The sequence below is a fragment of the Cottoperca gobio genome, chromosome 16, assembly GCF_900634415.1.
Source record: "Cottoperca gobio chromosome 16, fCotGob3.1, whole genome shotgun sequence".
NCBI lineage: Eukaryota > Metazoa > Chordata > Actinopteri > Perciformes > Bovichtidae > Cottoperca > Cottoperca gobio.
Window position 1 is genome coordinate 20,967,835 of NC_041370.1, and position 24,955 is coordinate 20,992,789.

At 40.7% G+C, this 24,955-nt stretch overlaps 3 protein-coding genes across 8 annotated transcripts in view; all 3 read left to right on the forward strand.

The window, feature by feature from the left end:
• Positions 1 to 3,230, forward strand: part of usp45 (ubiquitin specific peptidase 45) — a 40,865-nt gene extending 37,635 nt beyond the window's left edge. For 3 of the 5 annotated variants that reach the window (XM_029451376.1, XM_029451381.1, XM_029451380.1), the window contains exon 18: positions 1 to 1,304. This exon is cut by the window's left edge and continues 1,110 nt beyond it. The gene's annotated coding sequence lies outside the window, so the exon portion shown is untranslated. Of the gene's footprint in view, positions 1,305 to 1,340 lie in introns of those variants that run through there. The other 2 variants (XM_029451377.1, XM_029451379.1) reach the window with 2 other exon arrangements.
• Positions 3,231 to 4,948: 1,718 nt separating this feature from the next.
• pnisr (PNN-interacting serine/arginine-rich protein) lies at positions 4,949 to 13,788 on the forward strand. Of its 2 annotated transcripts, none has more exons than XM_029451564.1 (12): positions 4,949 to 5,075; positions 5,600 to 5,708; positions 5,857 to 6,033; positions 6,695 to 6,936; positions 7,315 to 7,477; positions 9,332 to 9,522; positions 9,723 to 9,863; positions 9,978 to 10,077; positions 10,690 to 10,743; positions 11,162 to 11,356; positions 11,761 to 12,853; positions 13,422 to 13,788. In XM_029451564.1, the coding sequence occupies exons 2-12, from the start codon at positions 5,621 to 5,623 to the stop codon at positions 13,453 to 13,455; spliced, it is 2,478 nt and encodes an 825-aa protein (XP_029307424.1). In that variant the 5' UTR covers positions 4,949 to 5,075; positions 5,600 to 5,620; the 3' UTR covers positions 13,456 to 13,788. The 2 variants fall into 2 exon arrangements, with proteins under 2 accessions (XP_029307424.1, XP_029307425.1); XM_029451565.1 differs by having other exon boundaries at positions 4,994 to 5,075; positions 5,582 to 5,708.
• Positions 13,789 to 14,703: 915 nt separating this feature from the next.
• Positions 14,704 to 24,539, forward strand: coq3 (coenzyme Q3 methyltransferase). The gene is made up of 6 exons (XM_029450679.1): positions 14,704 to 15,025; positions 16,345 to 16,482; positions 19,176 to 19,275; positions 21,700 to 21,954; positions 22,921 to 23,080; positions 23,643 to 24,539. Exons 1-6 carry the CDS (start codon positions 14,826 to 14,828, stop codon positions 23,807 to 23,809), a joined length of 1,020 nt encoding a protein of 339 aa, XP_029306539.1. The 5' UTR covers positions 14,704 to 14,825; the 3' UTR covers positions 23,810 to 24,539.
• Positions 24,540 to 24,955: the final 416 nt, after the last annotated feature.

Here is a 24,955-nt window from a genome sequence, read left to right on the forward strand (position 1 = left end):
CTTCTGGTGAATCCACTACTTTAAGTTTGTAAAAAAAATAATATTTTTTTTTACCTACAATGACCCTAATACGCAATGTTACAGATTTGTGCTTGATAGTTTCTGGCAGATGATAGATGGTAAGAAACGCAAAGAGAAAAATGACTTCAGACATGTTTGTCTTTTCTGCACAGAGTGAAGCATGATGACGAGTAGCAATATCATTTATGACAGAGTTTAGGGGAAATACGGGCGTACATTTGAGAAACTCAAGCACTAATAATACAGCACCAATGGTGTTAAATAAGGATAATAACCAGGCTATAGAAGTTGACGTTGACATTCCGGTCTAAATTGTTACACATAGCACCTTTTTGAAGAACAGCACAAGAGTTATTTTACAGCCTCCTTTGAAAGGATTGTTCTTTTTTTTCTTTTTTCTTTTACATCAGAATGTAAAAATATAAGACTATCAGTGAATTACATTTGCCAAAGACAAGTTTTGCAACTGCAACTGCAAGTCAGAGCAGAAAATCCAAACCAAACACACAAGGAGTTTACTTTATACGCTTTCTTTAACGTTTGTTTTTTCAAGGCCGTCGATATGGTCCTCGAGTGTTGTTGCACAAAAAAAAACCCCACTCGATGTTTATCAGACCAACCAAGCACCGTGTCTGCCTTCATTTTACGGTATTTCAGCTCTACTGTAACTGTGTAGGGACACTCACAAACCCATTAAGATGTTCAACAAAGTGACTATCCCTCATACTATCTGTAAGGTTGATTTAAAAATAACTATAAAAACAACTAAAAACTCAAAGGCTTTATTCCCGACTATGAAAAAAACATCTTTGCTGTAATGGGTTAATGTTCGGATGAATGTATTCTTGAAGTGTCTGTCAAATGAGCTATGGAAATATGTTAACATGAGGACATTTTTTCTTGGTTGTTGAACATTTGCTAAACTATCTAGACGTTCATTATTTTCTCTTGAAACGAGGACAAATTCAGTGCCTATGCTTCAGGTTTAAGAAACCTGTGCATGGTGAGAAGACAAACAAGTGCATAGTGAAATGCAAAGAGGGATATGTGTGGCATATTTATGAACAGTATAAGTTACTGTAAGCGAAAACATTGTAAGGAAGTATATGTAACTGTACATACTAGAAACGATACAACATCTCGGTGCTTGAGGCGTGCAGGGTTTTTCCTCAAGGCAACGTTTTGTTTCCAGAAAATCATTTCATTTAATTTATGAAATGATAAACATTTGGAATGAGTATAACAACATACTGTACAAAAATAAATCTAATTTATGAACTGAATTTTCTACAAGACTCATCTTTCTCTCTATGTGTTAGAGAGATCACGAGGGGGGAAGGTTTTGCTGTTTCGGCTTTGGACTTGATGTCATCCTGTTTTTACTCGAAGCGAGATGTTGTCCACCATCGCTCTGGGCTGTCGCCGTGGATCCAGCGGTGCCATATTCAACCCTTCTTCGCCGGTGATCGGCCCTGACGGGTGCAAAGCAGCACTGCTTCAGAACATGTCGCGAGCTGGTGAAGAGGAGGTGGGTGTGGAATCTGGAAAAGGGCAACGTCCAAAAACATCGCCTTCCACGTCCTCTTGTTCCCACACGCTGTGACATCTGAGTCGCGCTGCTGGAACGCTAAAACAGGTTGTCAAGCCGCCACCAACAAAAAGAGCAAATCTTTTCTGAAATGCATTTGTCTATTTTTAAAGCAGGAGGGAGGGGGGGGGGGGCTTTTGGCTCGGGGACACGATGCTGAGGCATTAGATGTGATTTAATCTCACTTAATGAAAGGCACCCTCCCCCTGTGTAGAAACGAATGCTGGAATGCTCATTACTGCACCTATCTACCAGCAGCGGAGGTTACATTGTACTGCTCTCACCATGCACGCCATTGTCACTGTCAGTCTCACCTCGGTTGACACCACGTCACACAGGCCCAAACGTCTACACTCGCCTGAGGCTTTGCTCCTCACAGTGCATACAAATCACCGCCATATTAACACCAACACAGCACATGACGGAGCACTGAACAACACCTGCACATAACCCTTTTCTAAAACACAGGATGTGTTGAATGATTTCAGACGTGCTTTTAAGGAAAATGGTGACACCCATTTAGAGCTGCAGAGCACGTCACCGAACACCGTTTCTTTTCTTGGCTTTATTTTGCTGTGTTGCCTTGAAATGTACCCAGCCACCCAACACATGCTTAGCATATGCTGCCCTCTACTGATAAAGACATATTTGTGCTTTTAGAAATACCAGCAAACGGCAACATTACCAACAAGTGGACAAAGAGCCACAAGTTCACTGATTCTTTGTGATCTGTTAAATGCACTTTTGTATTATCCACCATATGGATTGATGGAATATGGTGGAAGACGTATTCAGGTCCTGCTGAAGTAAAAGTATAAATACCACACTGAAAATCCTCCTCTACAAGTTCTGCATTCAAAGCCTTACTTAAGTAAAAGTATGTAAGTATTATCAGCCAAATGTACTTAAAGTATTGATTGGGCATTAAAATGTTCTGTGTGAGTGTTTTACCCTTATTATTATTATTATTATTATTATTATTATTATTATTATTGCTGATGCTGCATTAATGTGTGTGTTGCATTTTACTGTTGGGTAGTTTATTCTACAGCAATACCTCATTTTATAAGATCATATGTTTGTAGCTCCGTTGCTGTCCGGTGAGAACCACGTATCTCTAAAACCCTTTATGGATTTTTCAGAAAAACGGCCTGTTTTCAGCTTTGTGACGATGCATTTTCCCTTTGATCCAAAACGTGTTATGTTATTTGTCTTAAGGAGTAGGAGATTTGTCTCAACATCCTTCAGTTTATCACAAACATTCAAAACCAACACATCTAGAGATAAATGGTTTTCACTGGACAGGAAGTGGATAATAAACTGTAATCTGAAAAACTAAAGCTGTCAGATGAATGTAGTGGAGTAAAAAGTACAATATCTACCTCTGAGATGTAGTACAGTAGAAGTATAAAGTTGCATAAAAGGAAAATACTCAAGTAAAGTACAAGTACCTCCATTTGTAGGCTTACTTAAGTGCGGTACTTGAGTAAATGTACTTATATACACTGGTTAACATGTTGTATAGTTTTGTATTTAAAATACCCCAGGGCTCCTTATTGGGTTAATCTGACCCTAATTAATTTAATGCTTAATGCATTTCAACAGTTTAATGTGCACCGAAGACAAACTGCTCAATGTGGGATCCATCCCGACCTGTTCTTCATGTCAAACCAGAGATTGTCCAGTATCTGTGCAACATGTATTATGTGCCGTTCTATTCCACCCATCTCACACACAGAATGTATTACAAAGTCCTGTAACGAGATTTAAGAAGAGTTTGTAGCATCTGCATTGACCACGTCAGTCCTACTATGTCCAACTGTCTGTGTGCTTTTTTAAACGTTTTCTTTGTTGCTTAAGTCTTTCATATTCCATTCTTTGGTTGTTGTTTTTTGTCGCCAAAATAAGAAGTATTCATTTGTTTGAATACACCTCCAGGTGCCCTTTTACTAAAACTATACCTATCAAGTATATGCAGTATTATATGTACAGTATGCAACACAGAACTCCTTTATGATGTCGTAGTGTTGATACAGTTTTATTTAATAACTGACAATCTAAACAATGCAACACCTAAGTTATATTTAACAGGGAATTTCTGTCTTCGACTCGTCGTCAGGCAGGACGCAGACCGAAGATTTAAAGTGCCATGAATCCATTCATTTTCATTCATTTCCAATCTAAGGAATCAGCTAACAAGCCATGAAGAACTATTGTTAAGTTACTGAGCACCAGTTGTAAAAAAAAATATAGTAGTATGCAAAACATGCAGGTTTAAATTGGTGTACAGTATTTGAAAGGTTGGAACCTGAAGATTCATTTGAGGTGCAACTCAGCACTATGTCAAGTTTTTCAGGTTACAAATGTGTAATAAACATTGTTTTTGGTTAGGCGCCTATTTGAATTTGAACGTTTATAGTGTGTAAATGCTTACATTAAGACACCAAGACCTTGAGGAACACCATAAACAAGTTCATGCTGTGGTTTGGTATTACAACTTTTGACATTTGGAGATCTTATCCATAGGAAAGCCATACATCCTCTTAATGCCCCATGCCTTTAGTTTGTGGTTGTAAAGTTTCATGAGGCTGTGGTTATCCTAGAGGTAATAAAAGCTAATTTTATTCAGTGAGGTCAAGTTTTAAAAAAAAAAAATGGTCTCAGTACAATGAAATGGCTACAATGGGGAATAACATCATCACACATGAATACAATGGGACTCATTGAATCCACAAGAGTCCAAGTCTCATACCTAATGTATGCAATTCCAAGATTTAGGGGGACCCCAGCATGCAGAAATATTCAAATACACCATTTTAGAATAGTCGAAAATAACACATTTGCACTTCATGTTTTTTGCCACTCATTGCACAGGATTAGCATAACGCGGGCATGTTTGTAAAGGGGAGACTCGTAGGTAGCAATAGATCACAAAATTAGTTTATTAGTTTAGTTTTTATTAATATCACAGAGGCATAAGCAGACAGTTATTTTTAACTTTTACCGACTGCATTATTATTGGAAATTAAATTACAGCAATCACAAGACTTTCATGGACGTTGCGCTCATTATCGTCAACCTCATCAGCATCTGAATGTCTCGCAGTCTGTATGCTGCCTTTAAGTGCTGCTCGTTCGTTCCTTATTCGGAATAAAGAAGTTAGAGTGAAAAGTAATTTAAGTCGTTGTTTAAGTGGAAAAGCTGCCTACAGGAGTCGTGTAGTATACCTGAATAATGTATCCCAAAATAAGATACAAGAATGGGCGAATGCACTAAATACAATAGATGTCCTGAGTTTTAGTGGAAAGCTATGTAAATACATTTATATTGTAATATTCCTGACTGCCTCTGAAGGCAGCAACTGAGCCTCTGGTTTCACACTTCCTCCGCCTCCGAGACGAACAGTTCACTCGTGCAGCCATTTTGATTTGGAACCGCAGCGCTGGAGAGAAACTGTTTGGAAAAGGTGGGGATTATGTTGCTCAAAGCACAGCGCTGATTTAAGTTTACTTCGCCTTTCCCTGTCAGAATGAAATGTATTCTAAGTGTGAACGCACATTTGTTCACCCGGTAATATAATGGTGCTCGTATCTTTTAGCGTTCGTTTTTAGCTTAGCTCACGTTAGCTTGGGTGAGCTTCCCCTTTAGCTCACAAACCACAGACAGCTTTAGAGGTTGGGATTTCACAGGCCTAAAGTTTATTTCAGTATCATGAGTCAGTAATAATGCAGTGAGTTACATCATACTGCATAGCGTTTGTTTCCACCATTTACAGCAGAAATGACTTTCAGCTAACTGGAGTCGCTAAATACAGCTAGTCAGCTAGATGTAACGTTAGCACCTATATTGAAGCTAACGCTTGCTTCTTCTGACCAGTAGAGACGATTGTAATGATGTAGCGCAAAAACTGCATCAGCTCTCGTCCGGTCAGCAAAAGAGATGCTGATGGTGCAAATTCAAATCTAAATGCAGCTGGCCTGGCTATTTCAGGAGTGAATCCAGAGGAGAGTGATGTGGGACCAGGGAGGACAGCCCTGGCCGCAGTGGCCTCTGAGCCAGCAGCAGTGGATGCAGTCTTTCCAGCACCAGCAAGATCCAGGTTAGTGATGCACATGCACCATGAAGGCATCTTTTTTCTTCAAAAGAAATGTGCCTCTGCAGGGCTTCTTTGCACATTTACCCACTGCACAAACAGCCTTGATAATATGAGTTTTACTATTCTTGTAATACCTTCTGGTTGTGTGCAGGTCAAGTCGACTGGGCTGCCCTGGCACAAGCATGGATAGCCCAAAAGGAGTCTACAGGCGCAGAGCAGCCGAATATTCAGCCCAATGGCCAGGACATCCCAGGCCTTGAACCAGGTGGACAGGGCAACCATGGCGCCTTCCAGGGTGACCCAACATTTGGCAGAATGTGGCAACCAGGTACAATTTTAACCCCTTCAGTCATAGCAAGTAGGGACAATATGCAACAATGTAGGATTTATTATTGATCACAATACAATCACACATTGATCATGGTGAATTTACACTATTGGGATAATTGTGAATATTTTCAAATGTGAAAAGCTGTCTAGCTCCATACCATGTTAGAGAGGCGAACAATAGAGCCTCCTTTTAATAAAAATAATAAAAAAGAAAAAAATACCGTCATGTGTAAGAAAGAACACACTTGCACAATGTTACTATTTTTTATTTATGCAGTGAGACCTTATGGTTTATGATTACCGTATGAAAGATTGTTTTATTTTTAATTTTAAGTTAAATATTTTACTGCCGTTTTAAGCATTTTCTTTAATGTTTTGATATAGTTAGTACAATATTGTGAATTATTTCAGCTTCATTTTGTTGTTTTGGTAATGGTAAGTCACTACGTTCAGTATCGACTCACTGTCACTTATTAGACCATAGAAAATAAGTGTGATTTCTGACACAATTTGTGATCTTTCACGTGTACTCGCTCGGCTGAATACAAAGTCCCTCTTGCACAGTTGTTGGGAAGAATCAACAAACATTTATTTTGGTGTTACACCTATATGTTCATATTGCTTTTGCCTTTATTGACTAATTCTGTTGTCTTGAACAGAATGGGGAATGCATGGCCAGCCCCCCCCTCCTCCTCCACCACCCCCTGAGCAGGCCTGGATCCCTCCAGGCTCAGGACCGATGGATGTGGTGAACCCCAGCGAGGACAGCAACAGCCAGGACAGCGTGGAGTTCAACTCTGAAGCCCACCACGGGGTTTACCCCCAGAACAGCCATGGGTATGGGGCACAGCCCGACAGCTACGCCATGGCCCCCATGGCCATGAACCAGTTTGATTATCAGGTATGCAGATGCTATAGTAGAAACTGTTGAAGCGTTTGGGTTTTTGTGTGACAACCAAGTAACACAAGAAGGAGCAAATCCATAGAAACAGTGCCGGGTCCCAGCTTCTAGGTGTATCAGTCATTGCTTTCTTGATGCGGTGCAGAGGAAAGTTTTGGCTTGTTGAGGATCCAGCATGGTTTGGTATTATTTATAAGCTGCATTTTCTTTTCTATTTTAAACCAAACAGACATTTTAGCCCAGTCAGGAGTGAAGGATGAATGTCAGCTAACTTAATCTGGGAAAGACAACAACAAGCCCACACTTAGTAGATAAGAGAGGACCTTCTGTATTCTTAACTACTTTTTTTCATTTTCACTTTGTGCTGTCTCTTCACAGCACGGAGCCGCCTCATCCTTCGCCCCCACACCCACAAGCTTCCACTCCCCATACTGGCAGGGTCCTCCTCAGAACAGACGAGATACCAGACCTCCAGGCTTCAGGGACCGGCCCAGATCCCCCATCCAGCTCCCCGTCAAACAGGAGGCCCCAGCAACGTTAGGTGAGTGTGTTTTCACTTGACTAATATCCAGCCATCACACGAAGATTATCAGCTTAAAGACGGCTGGAGGTTCATGAATGCACTGCAGTTGGTGTGTTCAAACAGAAAATAATGCTCTTAATTTTATGACAAGTAGGAGAATGTACTGGTAGCTAGGCATGCCAGACTAGACATGCAGTACTATTATAAGTATTATTTTCTAAAATCATTATTGGGTACTGTTTTGATTTGTTTTTGGCCATTAGGTATTCATTGTCATCCCATAAGGCAGGGGTCGGCAACCTTTACTATCAAAAGAGCCATTTTGTCACCTCTTCCACCAAATAAAATGTGTCTGCCGCAGCAACACATATTTCATAACACAGCTTAAGTTGTATATATAGTTATACTATATTTGTTGCATTTATGAAATTACAGAAAGACAAAGGAAACTGTTGAGATTGTATTGTTATTAGGACAACACCAAACTGTTTTAGCGGTATCAACTCAATGATTTCTTCCTGCACCACATCACAGTTCACACACCTGCATCACAGCGCTGTCTGTTCAACATCATTCACATCACTTGACTCATCACAGGCGATTGAATATGCTTCAGCTGAATTGATGTCCTCAATTTTCTGTTTGGTGATGTGTGTTGCATTTTAATGGCCCTGTCCTTGACGCTCTTTGAAGAGAGAGACATATCTCTAATGTTCTGAACAATTTCATCTTTGATTTTGAAGTCCAAAAATAGATGCTCTGATATTTTTAAGAATGCTTCTTTCATGTATTCTCCATCTGTGAACGGCTTTCCACGGCGTACACAGCGGCAAAACTAGCAGCAGTAGTTGAGTTTGAAGATTTCATCCATTTCTTGAAAGAATATTTGTTCTGCTCCGCTTTCAGCAGAAGTTCAGAAATCGCTTTTTTTCGCACATCTCCAGCTCGGTACTTTTCGGCAAATGCTGTGTCTGTTCTTGAAATGTCTTTCGACATTACATTTTTAGTTGTTAGCTAATTTCTCGCCACATATCAAGCAGACAGGTCAGTCAGCATCGTTGGCAGTAAAAGCAAATGTATCTGTCCACGCAGAATTAAACTCTCTTTTTTCCTCTGAGACTTTTCTTTTTTTAGTTGTATCCATTGTTAGCTTACCGAGTTAGCCGGGGGTCGGAAACTCAAGATTAGCCACCTGCAGGAAAAGGCACCGCGCTCGTAAACGCAGGAGAATGTGACGCATATTTTAGTGGACGAAATGTAAAAATTCTATTAAATGTATTTCAGTGTCACAATATCACCTCGATCTCCACGATAAGAGGTGTTCCGTTTGAAAGATTGTCCACTGTGCAACAAAACATACATAAAAATAATGTTATTTATTGCCATGTTTTTGTTTGTCAAGGGAGCCACTGCAGAGGGGTTAAAGCATGTGGCTCCTGAGCAGCAGGTTGTGACCCCTGCACTAATGTACGAGAAAGACATAACCAGCTGTAAAATAAAAACACCCTTTTATCTCTCAGATTATATTACTGTTGTAACATACGTCTGTTTGGTTAGTCGATTGACAGAAACTGTATTGGCTACTATTCTCATAGAAGATTAATTGTTTAAATCCGTTTTTAAGCAAAAATGCCAAAGTTAAAACTATTTACAGCTGTGAAGATTCGCTGCTATTCTGAATATCTTTGAGTTTTGGACTGTTGGTGGAACAAGCTATTTCATAACATAACCTTGAGACTTAGGAATCTCTGAACAGCTTTTTTCACTATTTACAAGTGATTAATTAAGAAAAGTATCAATAGTGAACTGATAATGAGAATAATCAGTTGCATTATGTGACAAACTCATTTTGACCTTGTTTTTTATCTTCAGATGCGGTAAAAAGACGCACATTGCCTGCATGGATCCGAGAGGGCCTTGAAAAGATGGACAGAGAGAAGCAGAAGAAGCTGGAGAGAGAGCGAATGGAGAAGGAGCGTGCAAAAATGACCAAAGTCGATAGCAAAGAGCGCGAGGCTGACGAGGAAGGCGATGGGCCACGTGTGCCCCGCAAGAGTAAATTTGTAAGCCGCTAATTTCTGGCCTTGACAGCAAAATGGTTTCCTTTTGAAAAACCGTTTATACTTTGTGCATTGTGTTGTGAGTGATGTGATGAATGGACATCTGAGGTCATGAACTTTGTTTCTCTGGCAATTGCATGAGAACTGTAGCAATGATTGCAGCTTGTTGGTTGATTATCAGTCTTTGCTTCTGTATGCATCAGGACAGTGACGATGAGGGGAATTATGACAATGACGATGAAGAAAAGGCATCCATCAAGAAAGAATTTGCTGGTCGCAGCCCATCACCTCCTGCGGAGGACAGCGAACCTGAAATGACTGATGAGGAAAAGGAGTTCCAGCTGGTCAGTTTTATCTTCTCTGCATGTAAATGGTTGTAGTTGACAATGTTTTGAAGAGGATTTATTGAAAAGAAAACATTTTACCCCCCCACCCACCCCCTCTTTCCCTGTCTTTAGATGGTCATCACAAAAACACTTCTGACAGAGATCCTTCTTGAGGTGACCAATGAAGAGATCCAGCATGTGGCCAGAGAGACGCACCGGAAAGCCACTCGAGGTCTGCTCTTGTTTTTTCCAGTTTATGCATCATCAGCTTGTCACCAAGACATTGTGTTTGAATCCGAAGAGAATCCATTATGTACATAATCTCATTTAAATTAAGGCCTTGCAAACGAGGGCGATAGAGCGGCAAACATGGGAGTATGTCTGAGATGCAGTTTTCAACCATTCTCTGCTAATGCATCAGAAGGAGAGAGCAGAGACATGCTTTTCATAAACAGTATTTGAAAACCTGGTCTTGTGCTTCCTGGTATTGAAGGTTCTGCTGAAGGACTGTATGATATGAGTGAATGAAGTCTCAGCATTGAATCTGACCAGCATCCACCTTTTAGATACAAGTGACTTCCTCCATTGAAGTGACTGCATTAGTACAGATTGGTTCTTTCCCGCCTGTCCGACTGTTTGACTTGGATTGTGAGACAGAATTTTGTTTGTTAACCTTCTCTCTTTTCTCCATTTGTTTTTTTTGTTATTTCTTTTCTCTTTTTTACCACTGGCAGCTCTTGTGAATAGTGCTTTATCTGTGACCCCCCCCTTCTCTAGCGACTCTCTTGAGAAAATGGCTGTATGTGTTTTAACATGTTGTTCCTGTTGTTGATGTGAATCAAAGCTCCTGCAAAACAGCTGGCACAGTCAAGTGCACTGGCTTCTCTGACTGGTCTCAGTGAGTATCCCCTTTTCTATCACTGGGGGGAGGGAAGGAAAATATTTAGATTAATGGAGGGGCAATAATAGGAACATGGGAAATGCTTTTAGCACAAGCCGTAACACCCAGATAAACTCCTAATTTTAAAGATTGGTCTAAATAGAAGTGCAGTCTTAGTGACTGGTTTGGGTTTAGTGTTGTACTTTGATGACAGAAGCATGCTCTTAAATACAAAGTATTTATATTAGCCTTTCTTTAAGGGCTGTATGTATTAGTTAAGGGGTTTATCAGTGTGTAATTTAAAGTTCTACAGGATTAAGTGACTTCCATTGGGACTTTGGGTTGGGATTGAGGGCTTTCAACAGTGAAACCTGAATGTGAGAATATATCTTCGTCCTTACCAACACTCAACCACCCGGGGGCTCTGTTGTGGCAGGTGGGCTTGGTGACTATGGTTCAGACGAGAGCGAGGATGAGGATGAACGCAGCGTACGAGGTTCTGAATCCTCCGACACCGATGAGGAGGAGTTGCACCACCGCATCCGAGAGAAGCAGGACGCCTTCCGCCGCAAAGAGCGGGAGGTACAGCAGCTGCAAGAAAAACAAGCGCAGGAGGCTCAGCTTGCACGTGGTAAGATGTTTGTGGCTTTGCAAGGATAGACTAGGAACACAACGCATTGGCTGTAATGCATCAAAGTGATCCAACGGTGTGCTACCAAAATAAATATGATGGTAGAATTTATTCCCCAAACCTTTTGTATATTTGAACTACGTCCGTGCTTGATTGGCTTTTCCTATTTCCATTAAAGTTGGAGTAGTAATCCAAAAACAAAGGAATGGGTTGATAATTACATCAGGAGAAGTAAACGATTAATCTGCAAATGCTCACGGTGTGACCAGGAGTTAAAAGTTGATGCTGACTTGATCTCATTACATTCATAACAAGTGTAAAAGTTGTATAGTGTGTTCCTAGTTTTTGCAGTCCCTGATGTTTCTTCATTTATTTTTGACCTGAGTCATTGTTTGTTTCTACAGAAGAGATGGCGAAGGAGAGATTGAGCAGAGAAAAGGGGGAATATGATGAGGGCCAGCCAGAGAATCCACACAAACAGGAAGTAAAGGAGAGGGAGGCGGAGCCCTTGGTAGAGAGGCGTAGGTCCCGTAGTGAGAAAGAGGGTAGTGAGAGCAAGCACTCGGGCAGGGGGAAGGAGCGGTCAGGGCGAGGCGCCAGCAATTCACCGGCCAACGGTCACAGCAGCAGCTCCCCCTCCACCTCCAGCCACAGCAGCCGTCGTTCTTCCTCCTCCTCGTCTTCCTCTTCCTCAGCATCTTCCCGCAGTTCATCGCGATCCTCCTCCCCACGAAGGAAGAGGAGGCGTAGCCGCTCCTCCTCCCACAAGGCTCGCAGGCGTAGCCGCAGCCACAGCTCCCACAGGCATCACAGTGAGAAGGGCAGAGACAGAAGGAGGAGCAGCGCAGAGAGATCAGGCCGACACAAGAAAGATCGCAGTGATTCCAGGGAGCGCAGGGGCCGCAGGAGTAGATCCAGAGAGCGAGAAAGGGCTAGAGCCAGGGCCAGAGACAGCCGCAGTCGCAGCAAAGAGAGAGAAAAGGAGAAAGAAAGGGATAAGGAGAGGAAAAGAAGCCGGGATGGCCGAGACAGCAGTCGTAGTCATAGTAGCAAACACAAGCAGAAGGCCTCCAGCAAAGACGGAGAGAGAAAGAGGGAAAGGAGTCATAGCCACGAGAAAGACAAGAAAAAGAAGGATAAGGAAAAAGAGCTAGATAAAAAGAAAGAAAAGCCAAAGGCCAAAGAGAAGGAAAAAGAAAAAGGAAGCTCTGTAGTTACAGAGGAGAATGGCAAATTGAAGAAAAGGAAAGAGAGTGATTCGTGCACGGACTCTCAGAGTGACAAGCACTCCCGGCAGGATAGCAAAGCCAGCAAGAAGGGCTCCGCCAAAGCTAGCAAGAAGCGCTCAGACTCCGACTCAAGTAGGTCCCCTACCCCTGAAGTTAGCAAGGAAAAGAAATCAAAAAAATCGAAACGTAGTCGCTCAAGGTCGACGGAAAAATCTCACAAGTCTGGTAAGAAGGCAAGCCGCAAACACAAGTCTAAGTCGCGATCAAGGTAGTATTCGTTTTTTCCCCTTTTTTTCATACTGTATGTTTTCATTGTATGTCTCATTGTGATTTCTCTGGAGTCCTTTTTTAATCAATATATTTTCAATAACTTTAACAAGGAAAATTGTTGACTGAATGTTATGAAAATGTACTGTCAACTGCAGTCAAATCTGCTTAACTGTGTAAACATTGATGCAATAAAGGGTTTTAATGACGGTCTTATTCACCAAATGAAGATTTGCCATTTCTGAATTTCTAACAAGAGTCACTTGAAGTCTCAACATCCCAGAATCCAGTAGAGTTTGTTTTCTAGCACCGTGTTAAGATGTGATATCTGCTCTTTCTGTCCATTTTAATGGGGGGGGACATTTCTTGCCTTACACTGTGCACTGTTGGGTATATTTGCTTCTCTAGAGTACATTAGTTTATGGTGATTATGTACAGTTTTCTGTACTCTGGGAGTACAGTATGTGTGGTGGGAGGTGGGCATTTGTGCATGTTTATATTTTGTAGTCTGCATGGGTGGTACGTGTGATTGGTGCAGTATTAATGTTATGTCCACGTCTCTCTTTCAGGTCAACGTCCCCCTCCCGTCGTAGCAGACGCTGAGGAGCACAGTTAACCTCCTGACCTGTGCACTTTACCATTTTAAATTCCATGAGTTGAACAGGCTTGTCTCATTATAGAGGCAATTGTGTAGGTGAACCCCCCTCATACGTCTTTCATCTTTGTAAATATGTTGTTATTTTTAAAAAGTGTGACTGAAGAACAACTTCAAACGTTTTGAATGGTAGGAGTTTTCACTTGTATCATTATGCAAAGCTTAATAAGACTATGTGGACACTAAAAGCTCAAGTTGTATAATTTTAAATCGTAACAGGATTAACTTTCTTTCCTCCAAACATTATTGTAAAGATGTCCAATAAAACTGTTTGTTCCTTGTCTTGCCACACTGTCTGTTTCTTAATGTTTAATAATGAGACATTTGTAGGTCAACACAGAATCACATCGGGCTCCCTTTGGGTTCATAATGGTTTGTACTCGATTGGCTAAAAATGACATGGTTATTAACTAAAACATTAAAGGTCAGAATGGCTACAAAATGTCATCATATGCACTGCCGTACAGTGGAGGGCTTTTCTGCTAGAATTATATGCTGCAGTGCAGGTTTTCTGCCTTTTTGTTTTTTTTAAAGCAGTTTAAAATAAAAGTGCAATTTCTCATAAGATAAGATACATTTTTAGAAAGGTGCCATTATCACACAAACCAGATAAAGGTGATGTGAACTCACAAAGGGTGATTATGAACCTTGGATGGCATAGGTTACCATAAAGAATGAACACCTAAAGATTCTGAAACTCTCAGAAACAAGTAGCTAGTTAAGCAGCCATGGTGATATATCTACTTTCTCTTTTTTTGATCACAACATAATTTCTGTCAAATGGATGTTTTATTTGTATTATGTTTATCCTGTACACACATCTATTGCACGTCTGTCCGTCCTGGGAGAGGGATCCCTCCTCAGTTGCTCTCCCTGAGGTTTATAACATTGTTCCCCCTTTAATTATGGGGTTTCTTTTAGGAAGTTTTTCCTTGTGCGATGTGAGGGTCTAAGGACAGAGGGTGTTGTAACCTGTACAGTCTGTAAAGCACACTGAGACAAATGTATAATTTGTGATATTGGGCTATACAAATACATTTGATTTGAGATGACATTTATCCAAGTCATCCTCTATGACAGAACCCAAACCTTGAAATGGTCATTAGGAATTACAAAATGAAATTGCGATACACAACATTTCCTCCAGTGTTTAACTACTTGTTTCCCGTCGGTAACAGCTAAGCGTCTGGCCGGTAGGAACTAAAGTGTGTGTTGTTTCTGCCCGAGCAGAAAAGATATGTGTACCGTCGGTCAAACTGACAAGTGCAGTCAGTGAGCAAATTTACAGTAGCTAGTTGTCAACCTGTGTTATGAAAGCATGTATGCGAATAAGTTTAGTCGCTTCATGTTGGGGCTGTACAGCCGTACAACGACCGCAGTGTGCGGTGTGGTCCAGCTCCAGACTGCGGCAGGACGCAGCGGCTGTAGCTGGACCTCGGTGTGTAAACAGCGGACACTGTGGCTGCAGAGGAGCGTCTCTCTGAAGACCCGGCAACATACCGAGCCCGGTCACACCAGGTAGGCTCCAACAGTAACGTTACAAGTAGTCACCGGCGCTACTTGGTTGACAGTAACGTTAACATCCCTTCACACTGAATTTGCTCAAAGTAACTAGTATGTTGTTAGGGGCAACAAGACAGATTGGAGCTAACGTTAGGACCACAACCAACAGTTCCTTTCATTATCGATCAACCCGTCAATTACTTTTTCCATTAATCAATCCTTGTATAAACCGTCAGAAGCTTGTGAAGAATTCCCATCACAATCAATTTCGTCGCCTATAACCCAAGGTGACCTCAGATGGTTTGTGTAAACCAACCAACAGACCAATACTCAAACATATGCAGTGTATAACAGGGAGAAGATGCTTACATCTGAGAAAAGTTAAAAAAATGGCATTCCCCCCCCCCTTATTCTCCTAATTGACTAATCGACTAGTAATTGCATCACCAATTGGAAGATTTTATAGCATTATATTACATACAGTGACTTGTAACCCTTGTGCATCACATCACATTTTTTGGCTTTTTATTTTTTGGATCATTCTGGTTATGTTAATGCACATGGCATACATTTTGACAAGGTTGTGATTTTTTAAGTTATAACCCTTATAATAAGTCTTTAAGAAACTGTGTAGCCAAAATACTCAAACTCATTGTTCCCATTGAAACCACCATTTTTGATCACATGGTCATGACAGCATAAAATCATGCATTCCTGGTTTCAGAATTATAGTCTTTACCATCTTCCACCAGAGCCATTGTCACATGTTTGGGGTTAAATACTGTACATACTATTTTCTTGTTTTCCAGAAGGGTCATTGCTGTTGTATTACTGATGTTGACATCGACTGTGAATCCCCAAAAGCATGTAGTATGCAAAACAATTCTCATTTCATAAAAAAACAACAGTGGCATTATGTTAACAAACGGACATTTAAAGGGTTAATATTCTAAAAATTAATTGATATTTGGTAGTTGAAGTAAAAAAAATGGGACGTTTTTTTTGTTCTAAATCTGACACTGCACTTAGAATAAAAATGCTTAAAATTCAATGTTGCTAATCATTGACAGTACCACACTTTAAAAAACATATTTGGTAGTTACGATCAGTACTGAAGATGGTTAAAATATTTAACTCAGTAGAAGTGGGAAATAATATTATATAAAGATATTTAACACAGACATTTTTGTATTTTTTAAGGTGATGCACAAGGGTTAAATCCAATGTCCCAATGTTGTATGCATCATCGGCTGTTGTGTGTTCCTCCCTGTATTAAGTGTCTTGTTTCGGCATGTGCAGTGTTGATGTGGTCCTTTCTATTTTACCATGCGCAGTGCTCGGTCAGCCTCCCAAACAACGGTGGACCCGGATGAGGTGAGGAGGTTCCAGTCACTGGCCAGCAAGTGGTGGGATGAGCGGGGAGAATTTGCTGCTCTTCATGCCATGAATGACCTGAGGGTGCCTTTTGTACGGTGAGTGTTTGAACATAATATGCATGCCAATAGTCATATTTTCAAAATGCCAAGATGTCACACCTAAGTCACTGTCAACACAGGATTGAGAGGCGTCAAGCAAGTGTGTCATAACGTAACCTGGAGGAGATCCAGCCTTCAGTGATACATTGAAGTAACATACATTGAAAGTGACAGGATTCCTCCACATATCAGCACATTTGCAACAAATAGTGTTTCATCTGAGCCAACGCTACATACATGCATACGTTTTGTCCTGGCCGCGTCTGTTTTGATTGATAAGATCTGCTGTAGGGGCCCCCACAAGATAATCATTACTTTACCCATCCAGCCAAGAGCCCGTAGCTGCCCCCCCCCACCCTCTGCGGTCCTGTTGGTGGGGGTGATGATGATGTGTGTTTATGGTGACAGTATGACAGATCCAGTGCCAGTGTGTGTCTGAGTGAGGCTGATTTGCCTGATAGGAGTCTGCCCTCAGGGTGTGTCTAAATGAGACGCAGCAGCACCCCTGCTACTGTTGCTGCTCTCCCTCTTACACTCTGACGATCTTACTATGATACGCATTTTTGATCAAAGCTTTCCTTTTGTTCGTTGAATATGATGCGTTACTGTGAATAAAGATAATAAGATCTAGAGTCCCACGACAGTAATCCTACATTCATAAAAAGCAAATTCAACTTCACTGTTTTCATATTTTGGTTCCGTATCGAGCACAAAGATTGTGTTTTTATTCACCGCACCAAACCTTAAATGTTCGTCACATGCAAATGTAATCATCTAAAACACAGCAAGCTGCAGTAATACTGTAATGCTGGAAAGTATCTGAGATTAAACCTCAATTGACTCCGCAACAGTGACTTCATACAGTGCAACATTTAGTCAGTAACCATAACAATGCACTTCTTCCTCTTTTCTTCTTTCGTCATTGAAGAAATAATTGGCAATTATGTTGCAATGCAAAAAAGGCATTCAAACTAGGGCTGCATGTTATGAGGAAAATATGCGATAACGATATTACTTGCGATAAACAAAAAGGTCTTGAAGTGTACTCGGTTCTGCTGCTTTCAGTGTTTCAATACTTGCTTGTTGAATTAGAAAATTGAAAAGGAGATTATTTCCAGCATTCTTTTATTGAACAAATGAAACACAAAAGGCACCAATAAACAAATATTGATAGTTAAAATCTAAGGTTCAGTTTTTAAAACGGATCCTCTCTTAAAACTAAGTAAAATAATCCCTGAGCATTACCTCAGTCTTTTAGCGATTTGTTTATCGCACAAGTTGACATCTTGATGACAACGAACACAACGGTATATTGTGCATTGATTCAGCTGCATAAGCCTTTAGTGTTTTGCACTTTGTATTAAAGGACTACGTTTTGTGTTTGAAGGTCCGTTTGCCATAATGGTTTTGCACATTGAAACTCTGTTGTGACTACTTGCCAGCTGTACGTGCATCAATCTTAACATACTGTCATACATTTAGTACTATAAAAGCAAATATAATTGTATTATTAAACTACACTTAAACAGTAATTTGACAAGTCAAATATGTTTTTATCGTTAGTATAATAGTTCTTATGACAGTAATAGTTGATCATGTGGAGCTGCGGCTAAGTAGCTTTTGTCTTCCTCTGGCTTTGCTGTGCTGGATGTCTGCCAACACCTAATCCTCTTTCCTTCAATGTTTGCACGAATGCTCTTGCACCCCAGCAGAGCTTTAATGAGGACGATGCATACCCAGATCTTGGGCTGTTCTTCATGTTTAATGCCCGAGGCCGCAGTCAACAGACAGTGTGTGAGGGGAGCAGGGAAGGTAGGCAGGAAGGAACGCACAGAGAGGAAGGGGGAATTTATAGCCAGAGGATATTTGTGTCTGAAATTGAGATGGTTGTGACAGTGGATGTTGTAATCCCGAAATGTAGAGATTCTCATCCTTATGCGAACATAGATTACGTAGACTATGGATGTTTAAGGCGAGACTCTACAGGCAAAAACATCCTTTTTTTTTGCTTCCATAACATTGCTTCTTTCAGACAAGTATTAAGAAAACATGTCATAATGCCTCATTCAAGTCTCCCAGCAAGACTACGGAGTCCCCTCCTGGACTTGGGGTTTCATGCCTTATAATAAGGGGTTTCATGAGTCTATCTGTTATTATTATTTATTTATTTTACCCTATTCATCTGTAGTGTCTTACAAAATGTATACACGTTTCTTTCCTTACACTCCAGAATCCTCCACTTGAGTAGCACTGACGCACACCAATCCTTCCAGTTCCATTCCTCTCTATATTCTGAGGGTTTTTACAGCGGGGTTTATTCATAAATCATTCATAGTCTGATTTATACAACATTTTGTTCCTAAAAACACGGGGGAAAGTGATACAAAGAGATATCCAAAATTCCCTGTGTAAAAACCTTTGACTCTAAACATAACATTTCAGAAAACTTTTAATACAAAACAAAATTGTCCCAGTGTAAGTAATCAACTGGGGAAGTTTCATTTGATATCTGTTCGTTAACACGTTTCCCCCTGATGACCTGCAGTGTCTCCCCAAAGAATACACACATCCTCCCTCAGTCCTTTACATTTCACATTGACCTTGACATGACAGGTGTATGTTGGAGAGTAACAGGGCGATATGTGCGGATCTTTTTGAAATGTAACCCACTTCTCCTTTACCTTGTTCAGGGATAATCTGCTGAATGTGCAGAGAGTGCGGTATCCTGGAAAACCACTGGGAGGACTCAGAATACTGGATGTGGGCTGTGGAGGAGGCCTGCTCACTGAGGTAAATGAGTGCATGTGTCACTCTTTGAGAAGCATGCAGACACAGTGCAAATAAGGACACGCAGACAGAAATATCTTTTGCCCCTATACATCCTCTGCGTATTCCCAATAGTTTAAATTGCTGTCTTTCACGTCACATCGAGTCTTTTCTTTCCAGACAGCAGTCTGTTGCAGTATAAGATTCTGCTTTCGGTGCATTATACTGCCAGTCTTTTCACATGCATACCAGTGCTCGAAAAACATTTAAACGTCAACCTAATTCTCCTTCTCTTTTGATTTGACTGGTCTCAGTGTGGTGGAGCGGACAGTCGGTCATTTACAGTTGTTTATCTGTTTGTTAGTGTTGATAGCTGGGGCAGCCAGGACAGGCCTTCTGCCTCTGCCTTCATTTGAGCTGAGGACATACCAGCTGCATTGTGTGATTTGAGAAGACAAAATCAGGTTCTGTACTTCTATGGCTCTGTCATACAGAGACAGATGCACACAGAATAAATCCTAAAAGTGTCTGTTAAGATCGCAGCTGCGTCTCTGGGTGTCTTGTCACTAGAAGCCTTCCCATCAGAAGGGATCAGCTGTAGCAGGATGGAGATCGGCCCCTGGGCGAGTGCAGCTCACCACACCGGCCTGTGTGTTCACTTTTGTCCAGAAGAGGGCACTGTAGTTCACATCCAACCACTGCTGATGCTTATTACCTGCTTTAAAAAGCTGTGGCATCTTTTAACAGCACGCATTTCTCTTCACACAGTTCACTCTCTCTGAGCTCTTCACTCAGTGTAACAGCAGTCAAGGGGGACTGAACTGTGGATCACTTTTCATTGCTTTGACAGAAAAGTAGGACTCTACCAAATGCCTTTTTCCCCCTTTAGAAGCTTCTATTAAGGTTTTCGAATGAAGCTTCAAATGTCCGTCATCATATTTTATTACATCATCAATCTAAAAGAGAAACTCACACAACCAAATCTTCAATTTCAATAAAGTGATTTATCAGATTAAAGATGTGCCTCTTGGATGCAACACAACAGGGTAAACTAAGACTGCTGTATATCTATATCTCCATGTGTCCTGTACATGTATGTGTAGTGGATATATACAGTACCTGTTTGTATTGTGTGGCAGTACTGGAATGAATTTAGGTGAGGAAAATAAAACCGACTGAAGCATGTTGCAGTATTCCATTATGTATTATGTATGTGAGGTAGCACAATCTCTGCAGTAAAGAAATTATTTTTCTTGTAATGCAATCTTGGTTTAGGCCACAACAACAGTAACAAATGATGATAAATAAAAGCAAAGACTACAGTAATCTATTTAGAAATGTTACCAGGTGTTAGTGTGTTTTTTTTGTCTTTGTGTGATGAGTGACAAATGTTGTCAGTGCTCTGGTGCACAGGTTAAATGTTTTAATTTGACATGAAGGCTGCAACTAACGAGTATTTTCATTATTGATTAATCTGCACATTATTTTCTAGATTAAATCTTTGGTCTATAAAAAGTCAGAAAATAATGCAAAATGTCCAAGGTCTTTAAATGTCTTGTTTTGTCAGTCTAAAACCCAAAGATATTCACTTTAATATGATATAAAACAGGAAATGTCCATATAGGTATGAACAATGACCAATAATTATTTATCAAAATAGTTGGCAATTAAATTTTTCTTTGTTTTTTACCAATTGTGATCACCTAGTGTGATTCTAGGTTACATACAGTTAATGTGATAACTGTAAATGAATGATGGCATTGCTTACATCAACCGAAGAGGATGATGCAAGTTTGAGTTTTACAGTAAATGTTGAATTGGGAAAATGAGGCGGAGCAATGTCCTCTTTATTTATATATTATTACGTCAACAAGTGTCTACAGTAGCCTCTGAATGTGTGTGTACAGTAGCCTCTGAATGTGTGTGTGTACAGTAGCCTCTGAATGTGTGTGTGTACAGTAGCCTCTGAATGTGTGTGTGTACAGTAGCCTCTGAATGTGTGTGTGTACAGTAGCCTCTGAATGTGGCTGACGTGTTGTAAAGCGCTTTGAGTGATCGCAAAGATTGGAAAAGCACTATATATATATATATATATATATATATATATATATATATATATATATATATATATATATATATATATATATATATAAATAAATATAAATATGCCGTCCATTTAGCATTTGGAGCAACTCAGGGTTAAGTACCTTGCTCAGGGGTACAATGCTCAGGGGTACAATGGTGGCAGCCTGGTATTGGAAGGCGTACCACTAGACCATTAGGCCATCACCACCTCAGTGGTTAACAGTTTTAACACTGTGATGCAGTCAAAGACACTTTTCCACCATGTGGAGTTAAGTGTTGCTTTAGTCTTGTGAGGCATTTCATAAACACTGACTCACAGTAGATCCTGTTTTAACTTTTCTCTCTCCCCTCGTCCGTCACAAGCCTCTGGGTCGTCTGGGAGCTGATGTGCTGGGTATAGATCCGGTAGGCGACAGCATCAGTACAGCCCAGCTGCATTCGGCCAGTGACCCGGACCTCCGTGAGCGGATCTGCTACCGGGCCTGCACTCTGGAGGAGCTCTCCGCAGAAGAAGAGGAGCAGGGGGCGAGCCACTTCGACGCTGTCGTAGCCTCCGAGGTGGTGGAACATCTGGCCGACCTGGAAACATTCGCCTTCTGCTGCAGCCACGTGCTGAAGGTGTGCCCGGGATAGTGTGTATGTGTGTGTGTGTGTGTGTGTGTGTGTGTGTGTGTGTGTGTGTTTTCCTCCAGCTGTTAGCTCATGTCAGATATTTCTGCACCACTACAGTATGTGTTCATGTTCATCTGAGCCTATGCTGAGGTGCAGATGGTGACTTTGTTCTGTTTGTTGTGTTTGCATCTGTTGTGTTTCACTGGGAATAGGTCGGCATGTGTTTTTATGTGTATGGGCTGCATTGAACCTTGACGAGCTTCTGTGAAAGCTGTACATCAACACTGAGACCAGATGATCGTAATCTCCCAGATCAGTGGGCCGGCGAATGGAGAGGAAAGAATAGCTCTTCACTTAATGCCTCTGCGTTTAGTTTAGACACGAATGGACAAGGGTTGCAAAGGGTCTGTAACTTAATTTCCAAGGGAATTCAAAATAAATTGTTCCTTTTAATAGTGAATTGTAAAAACATTCATTTTATAATGGAGCTCCCTTTAAACCACATTGTCAACTACTAAGGGCCTTTCCCCATCAGCTAATCTGCTAGCTAGCTAACTCACCACATCGCACATTTTGGATTTGGCAAATTAAGGTGTATATCTGCATATGACATGGTAAATACAGCAAACAACCCCTATGTTTCCCTTTTTATTTACATGAATTCCCGTCAATAATCATGGGAATGATTGATTATTCTTGGAATGTTGCAATCCGACACTGAACTTTCTTTCTCTTCTGCTCTTTGATTTAAGAAAATAAATACTTTGAATGTATGTTTCTTCAGGGATGCTTTAGCATGAAGTCTTGTATTGTTTGGGTGCATTTGACTGCACTGTTGTGCTTTTATTTTCTGTCTACTCTCCTCCCCCTCCTGTGGAAATACTTAACCTTGACCTCAGTTGAACCTTGACGTCCAGCACTAATCCATTCTATAAATATCGTTAATGACTCCTGTTCCTTTTCTCTGTGCAGCCAGGCGGCTCACTCTTCATCACTACTTTGAATAAAACCAACCTGTCCTACATGCTGGGTATCGTTGTAGCCGAGCAGCTGCTGCGCATCGTTCCCAGCGGGACGCACGACTGGGAGAAGTTTATCAGCCCTGTAGAGCTGGAGCGCCTCCTGGAGTCCAGTGAGTCCCTCTGACTTCCATATTTCCATTTATATGTATATAAGAGCACACACAGAACGAAGTGGTTTCCCCTTCAAACCATAAACCACACATCAGGAAGTGTTAATAATCAGCTGCTCAGTAAGAATAAATGTAAACACCCAAATGAGAAGGAGTCTAACTGTGAAAGATGCTTCATTGTTTACAAGGTTTGGTTTGAACAGTACACCGTTCAGCAGATAAACATTTATTTAGCTGTAAATTGAGAATACATTTATAACTGAGCTCACCTGATGGGAATTTCATGATTTATAGGGGCTGACATCATGTTAAATGCAACATGTCACTATAAACAGGATAAATGAAGTCATTATTTTCCCTTACAGAGAGATAGACTTGTGTATGTTGAAATGGCTCTCCTATTATACACGTTCATTTATTCTCAGAGGCTGATGTTCAGTAACCAGCCACTAACATCAGCTGCACTATCATGTGGTGCCGACTTCTATTATAGGTATAAAAAGAAAAGCAAAGTATGTCTTTTGTGTTGCTGTCATGTTGTCTCCCTTTCATCCTCTCTCAGATGGTTTCTCAGTGCAGTCTGTCCAAGGAATGCTGTACAACCCTGTATCAGGAGCCTGGAGCTGGACCAACAGCACTGCCATCAACTACGCCCTTCACGCTGTCAAAGCAGGAGATGATCCCCACACCGACCAGCCCGAGGACAACACTGCGGCCACGCACAGCTGAGCCGCACAGCTGCAGAACACGTCAGGAAATAGATTCACGTGTGGGGTCCTAACTTCTCCAGCCAGCTGTGAAGCAGCGTATGAGACGGAGGTTTATAAAGGAAACGGGACAAACAGCCTTGAGATACAATGAAAGATGTACTGTAGTTGCACTCTGAATAAGATTGCATTCTCTGTCAGTCTTTGCTTTGCCATGAAGTGATACAAGCAGTTTAGGAAATGTTGAGTGGCTGATGAGTACAAAGCAACTGTGAATCCTCTAACTGTGTCTCTCAATAATGTTCGTCATCTTCAGTGTATACTGAGCTGAATCACTTTAATATTTGAGCTTGAATGTTGTGTGATTTGTTAATCAGTTGCGTTTCTGAGGAGTGAAACATCTGATTTATTGCGTTCTGGCTGCTAACAATAAATAGGATTTCCTGTTGGTTTTGGCTGCACATGGGAAATTATTTTCGCTAAAGCTATGAAAAGAAATGTGTCCACACACGAGGATGAGACAGTCACGTCCTCTGGGATTATAATGGCTCTCATGTGGAAGTATTACATAATGCAAATCAAGCCTGTGGCAGAGAATAAGTCATGCTTGCATGATGTTCTTAAAGTGCTTGCAAAGATGATATTTTTTAACAAAACGGACTGTGGGGACTTTGTGGATGATCAGGGCTTTGAGGGAACGTTACTTCTGTTACTTCACTTTCTAGAAGTTATTAAATGTGTCTTAAAGATCATGGCGACCACTGTATTGATTTGTTTATAATTAAGGGAAATTGTAAAACCTTGAGAACTCTCACTTACAGTTAGTGCCCAGAGGTGGAAAGTGACTCATTTCATTTACTCAAGGGCTGTAATTAAGTACACTTTTGAAGTACTTATACTTTACTTAAGTATTTTATCCTCATGCCACTTACTACTTCTACACCAACACATTGTACATTTTATCTGACAGCTTTAGTTACTTTACAAATTAACATATGAAGAGTTTGACTATAAGAGCAATTAAAAAATTATATTAATTTAATTCATTTTTCAAACAAAAACATTTCCAACATCTCAAATGTGGTGATTCGCTGGGTTTCTTTTTAATTGTTTAAATAATTTTGAATGTATTTTTTTTAAACAAATTTGAGATTTGGGGACTGTTGGA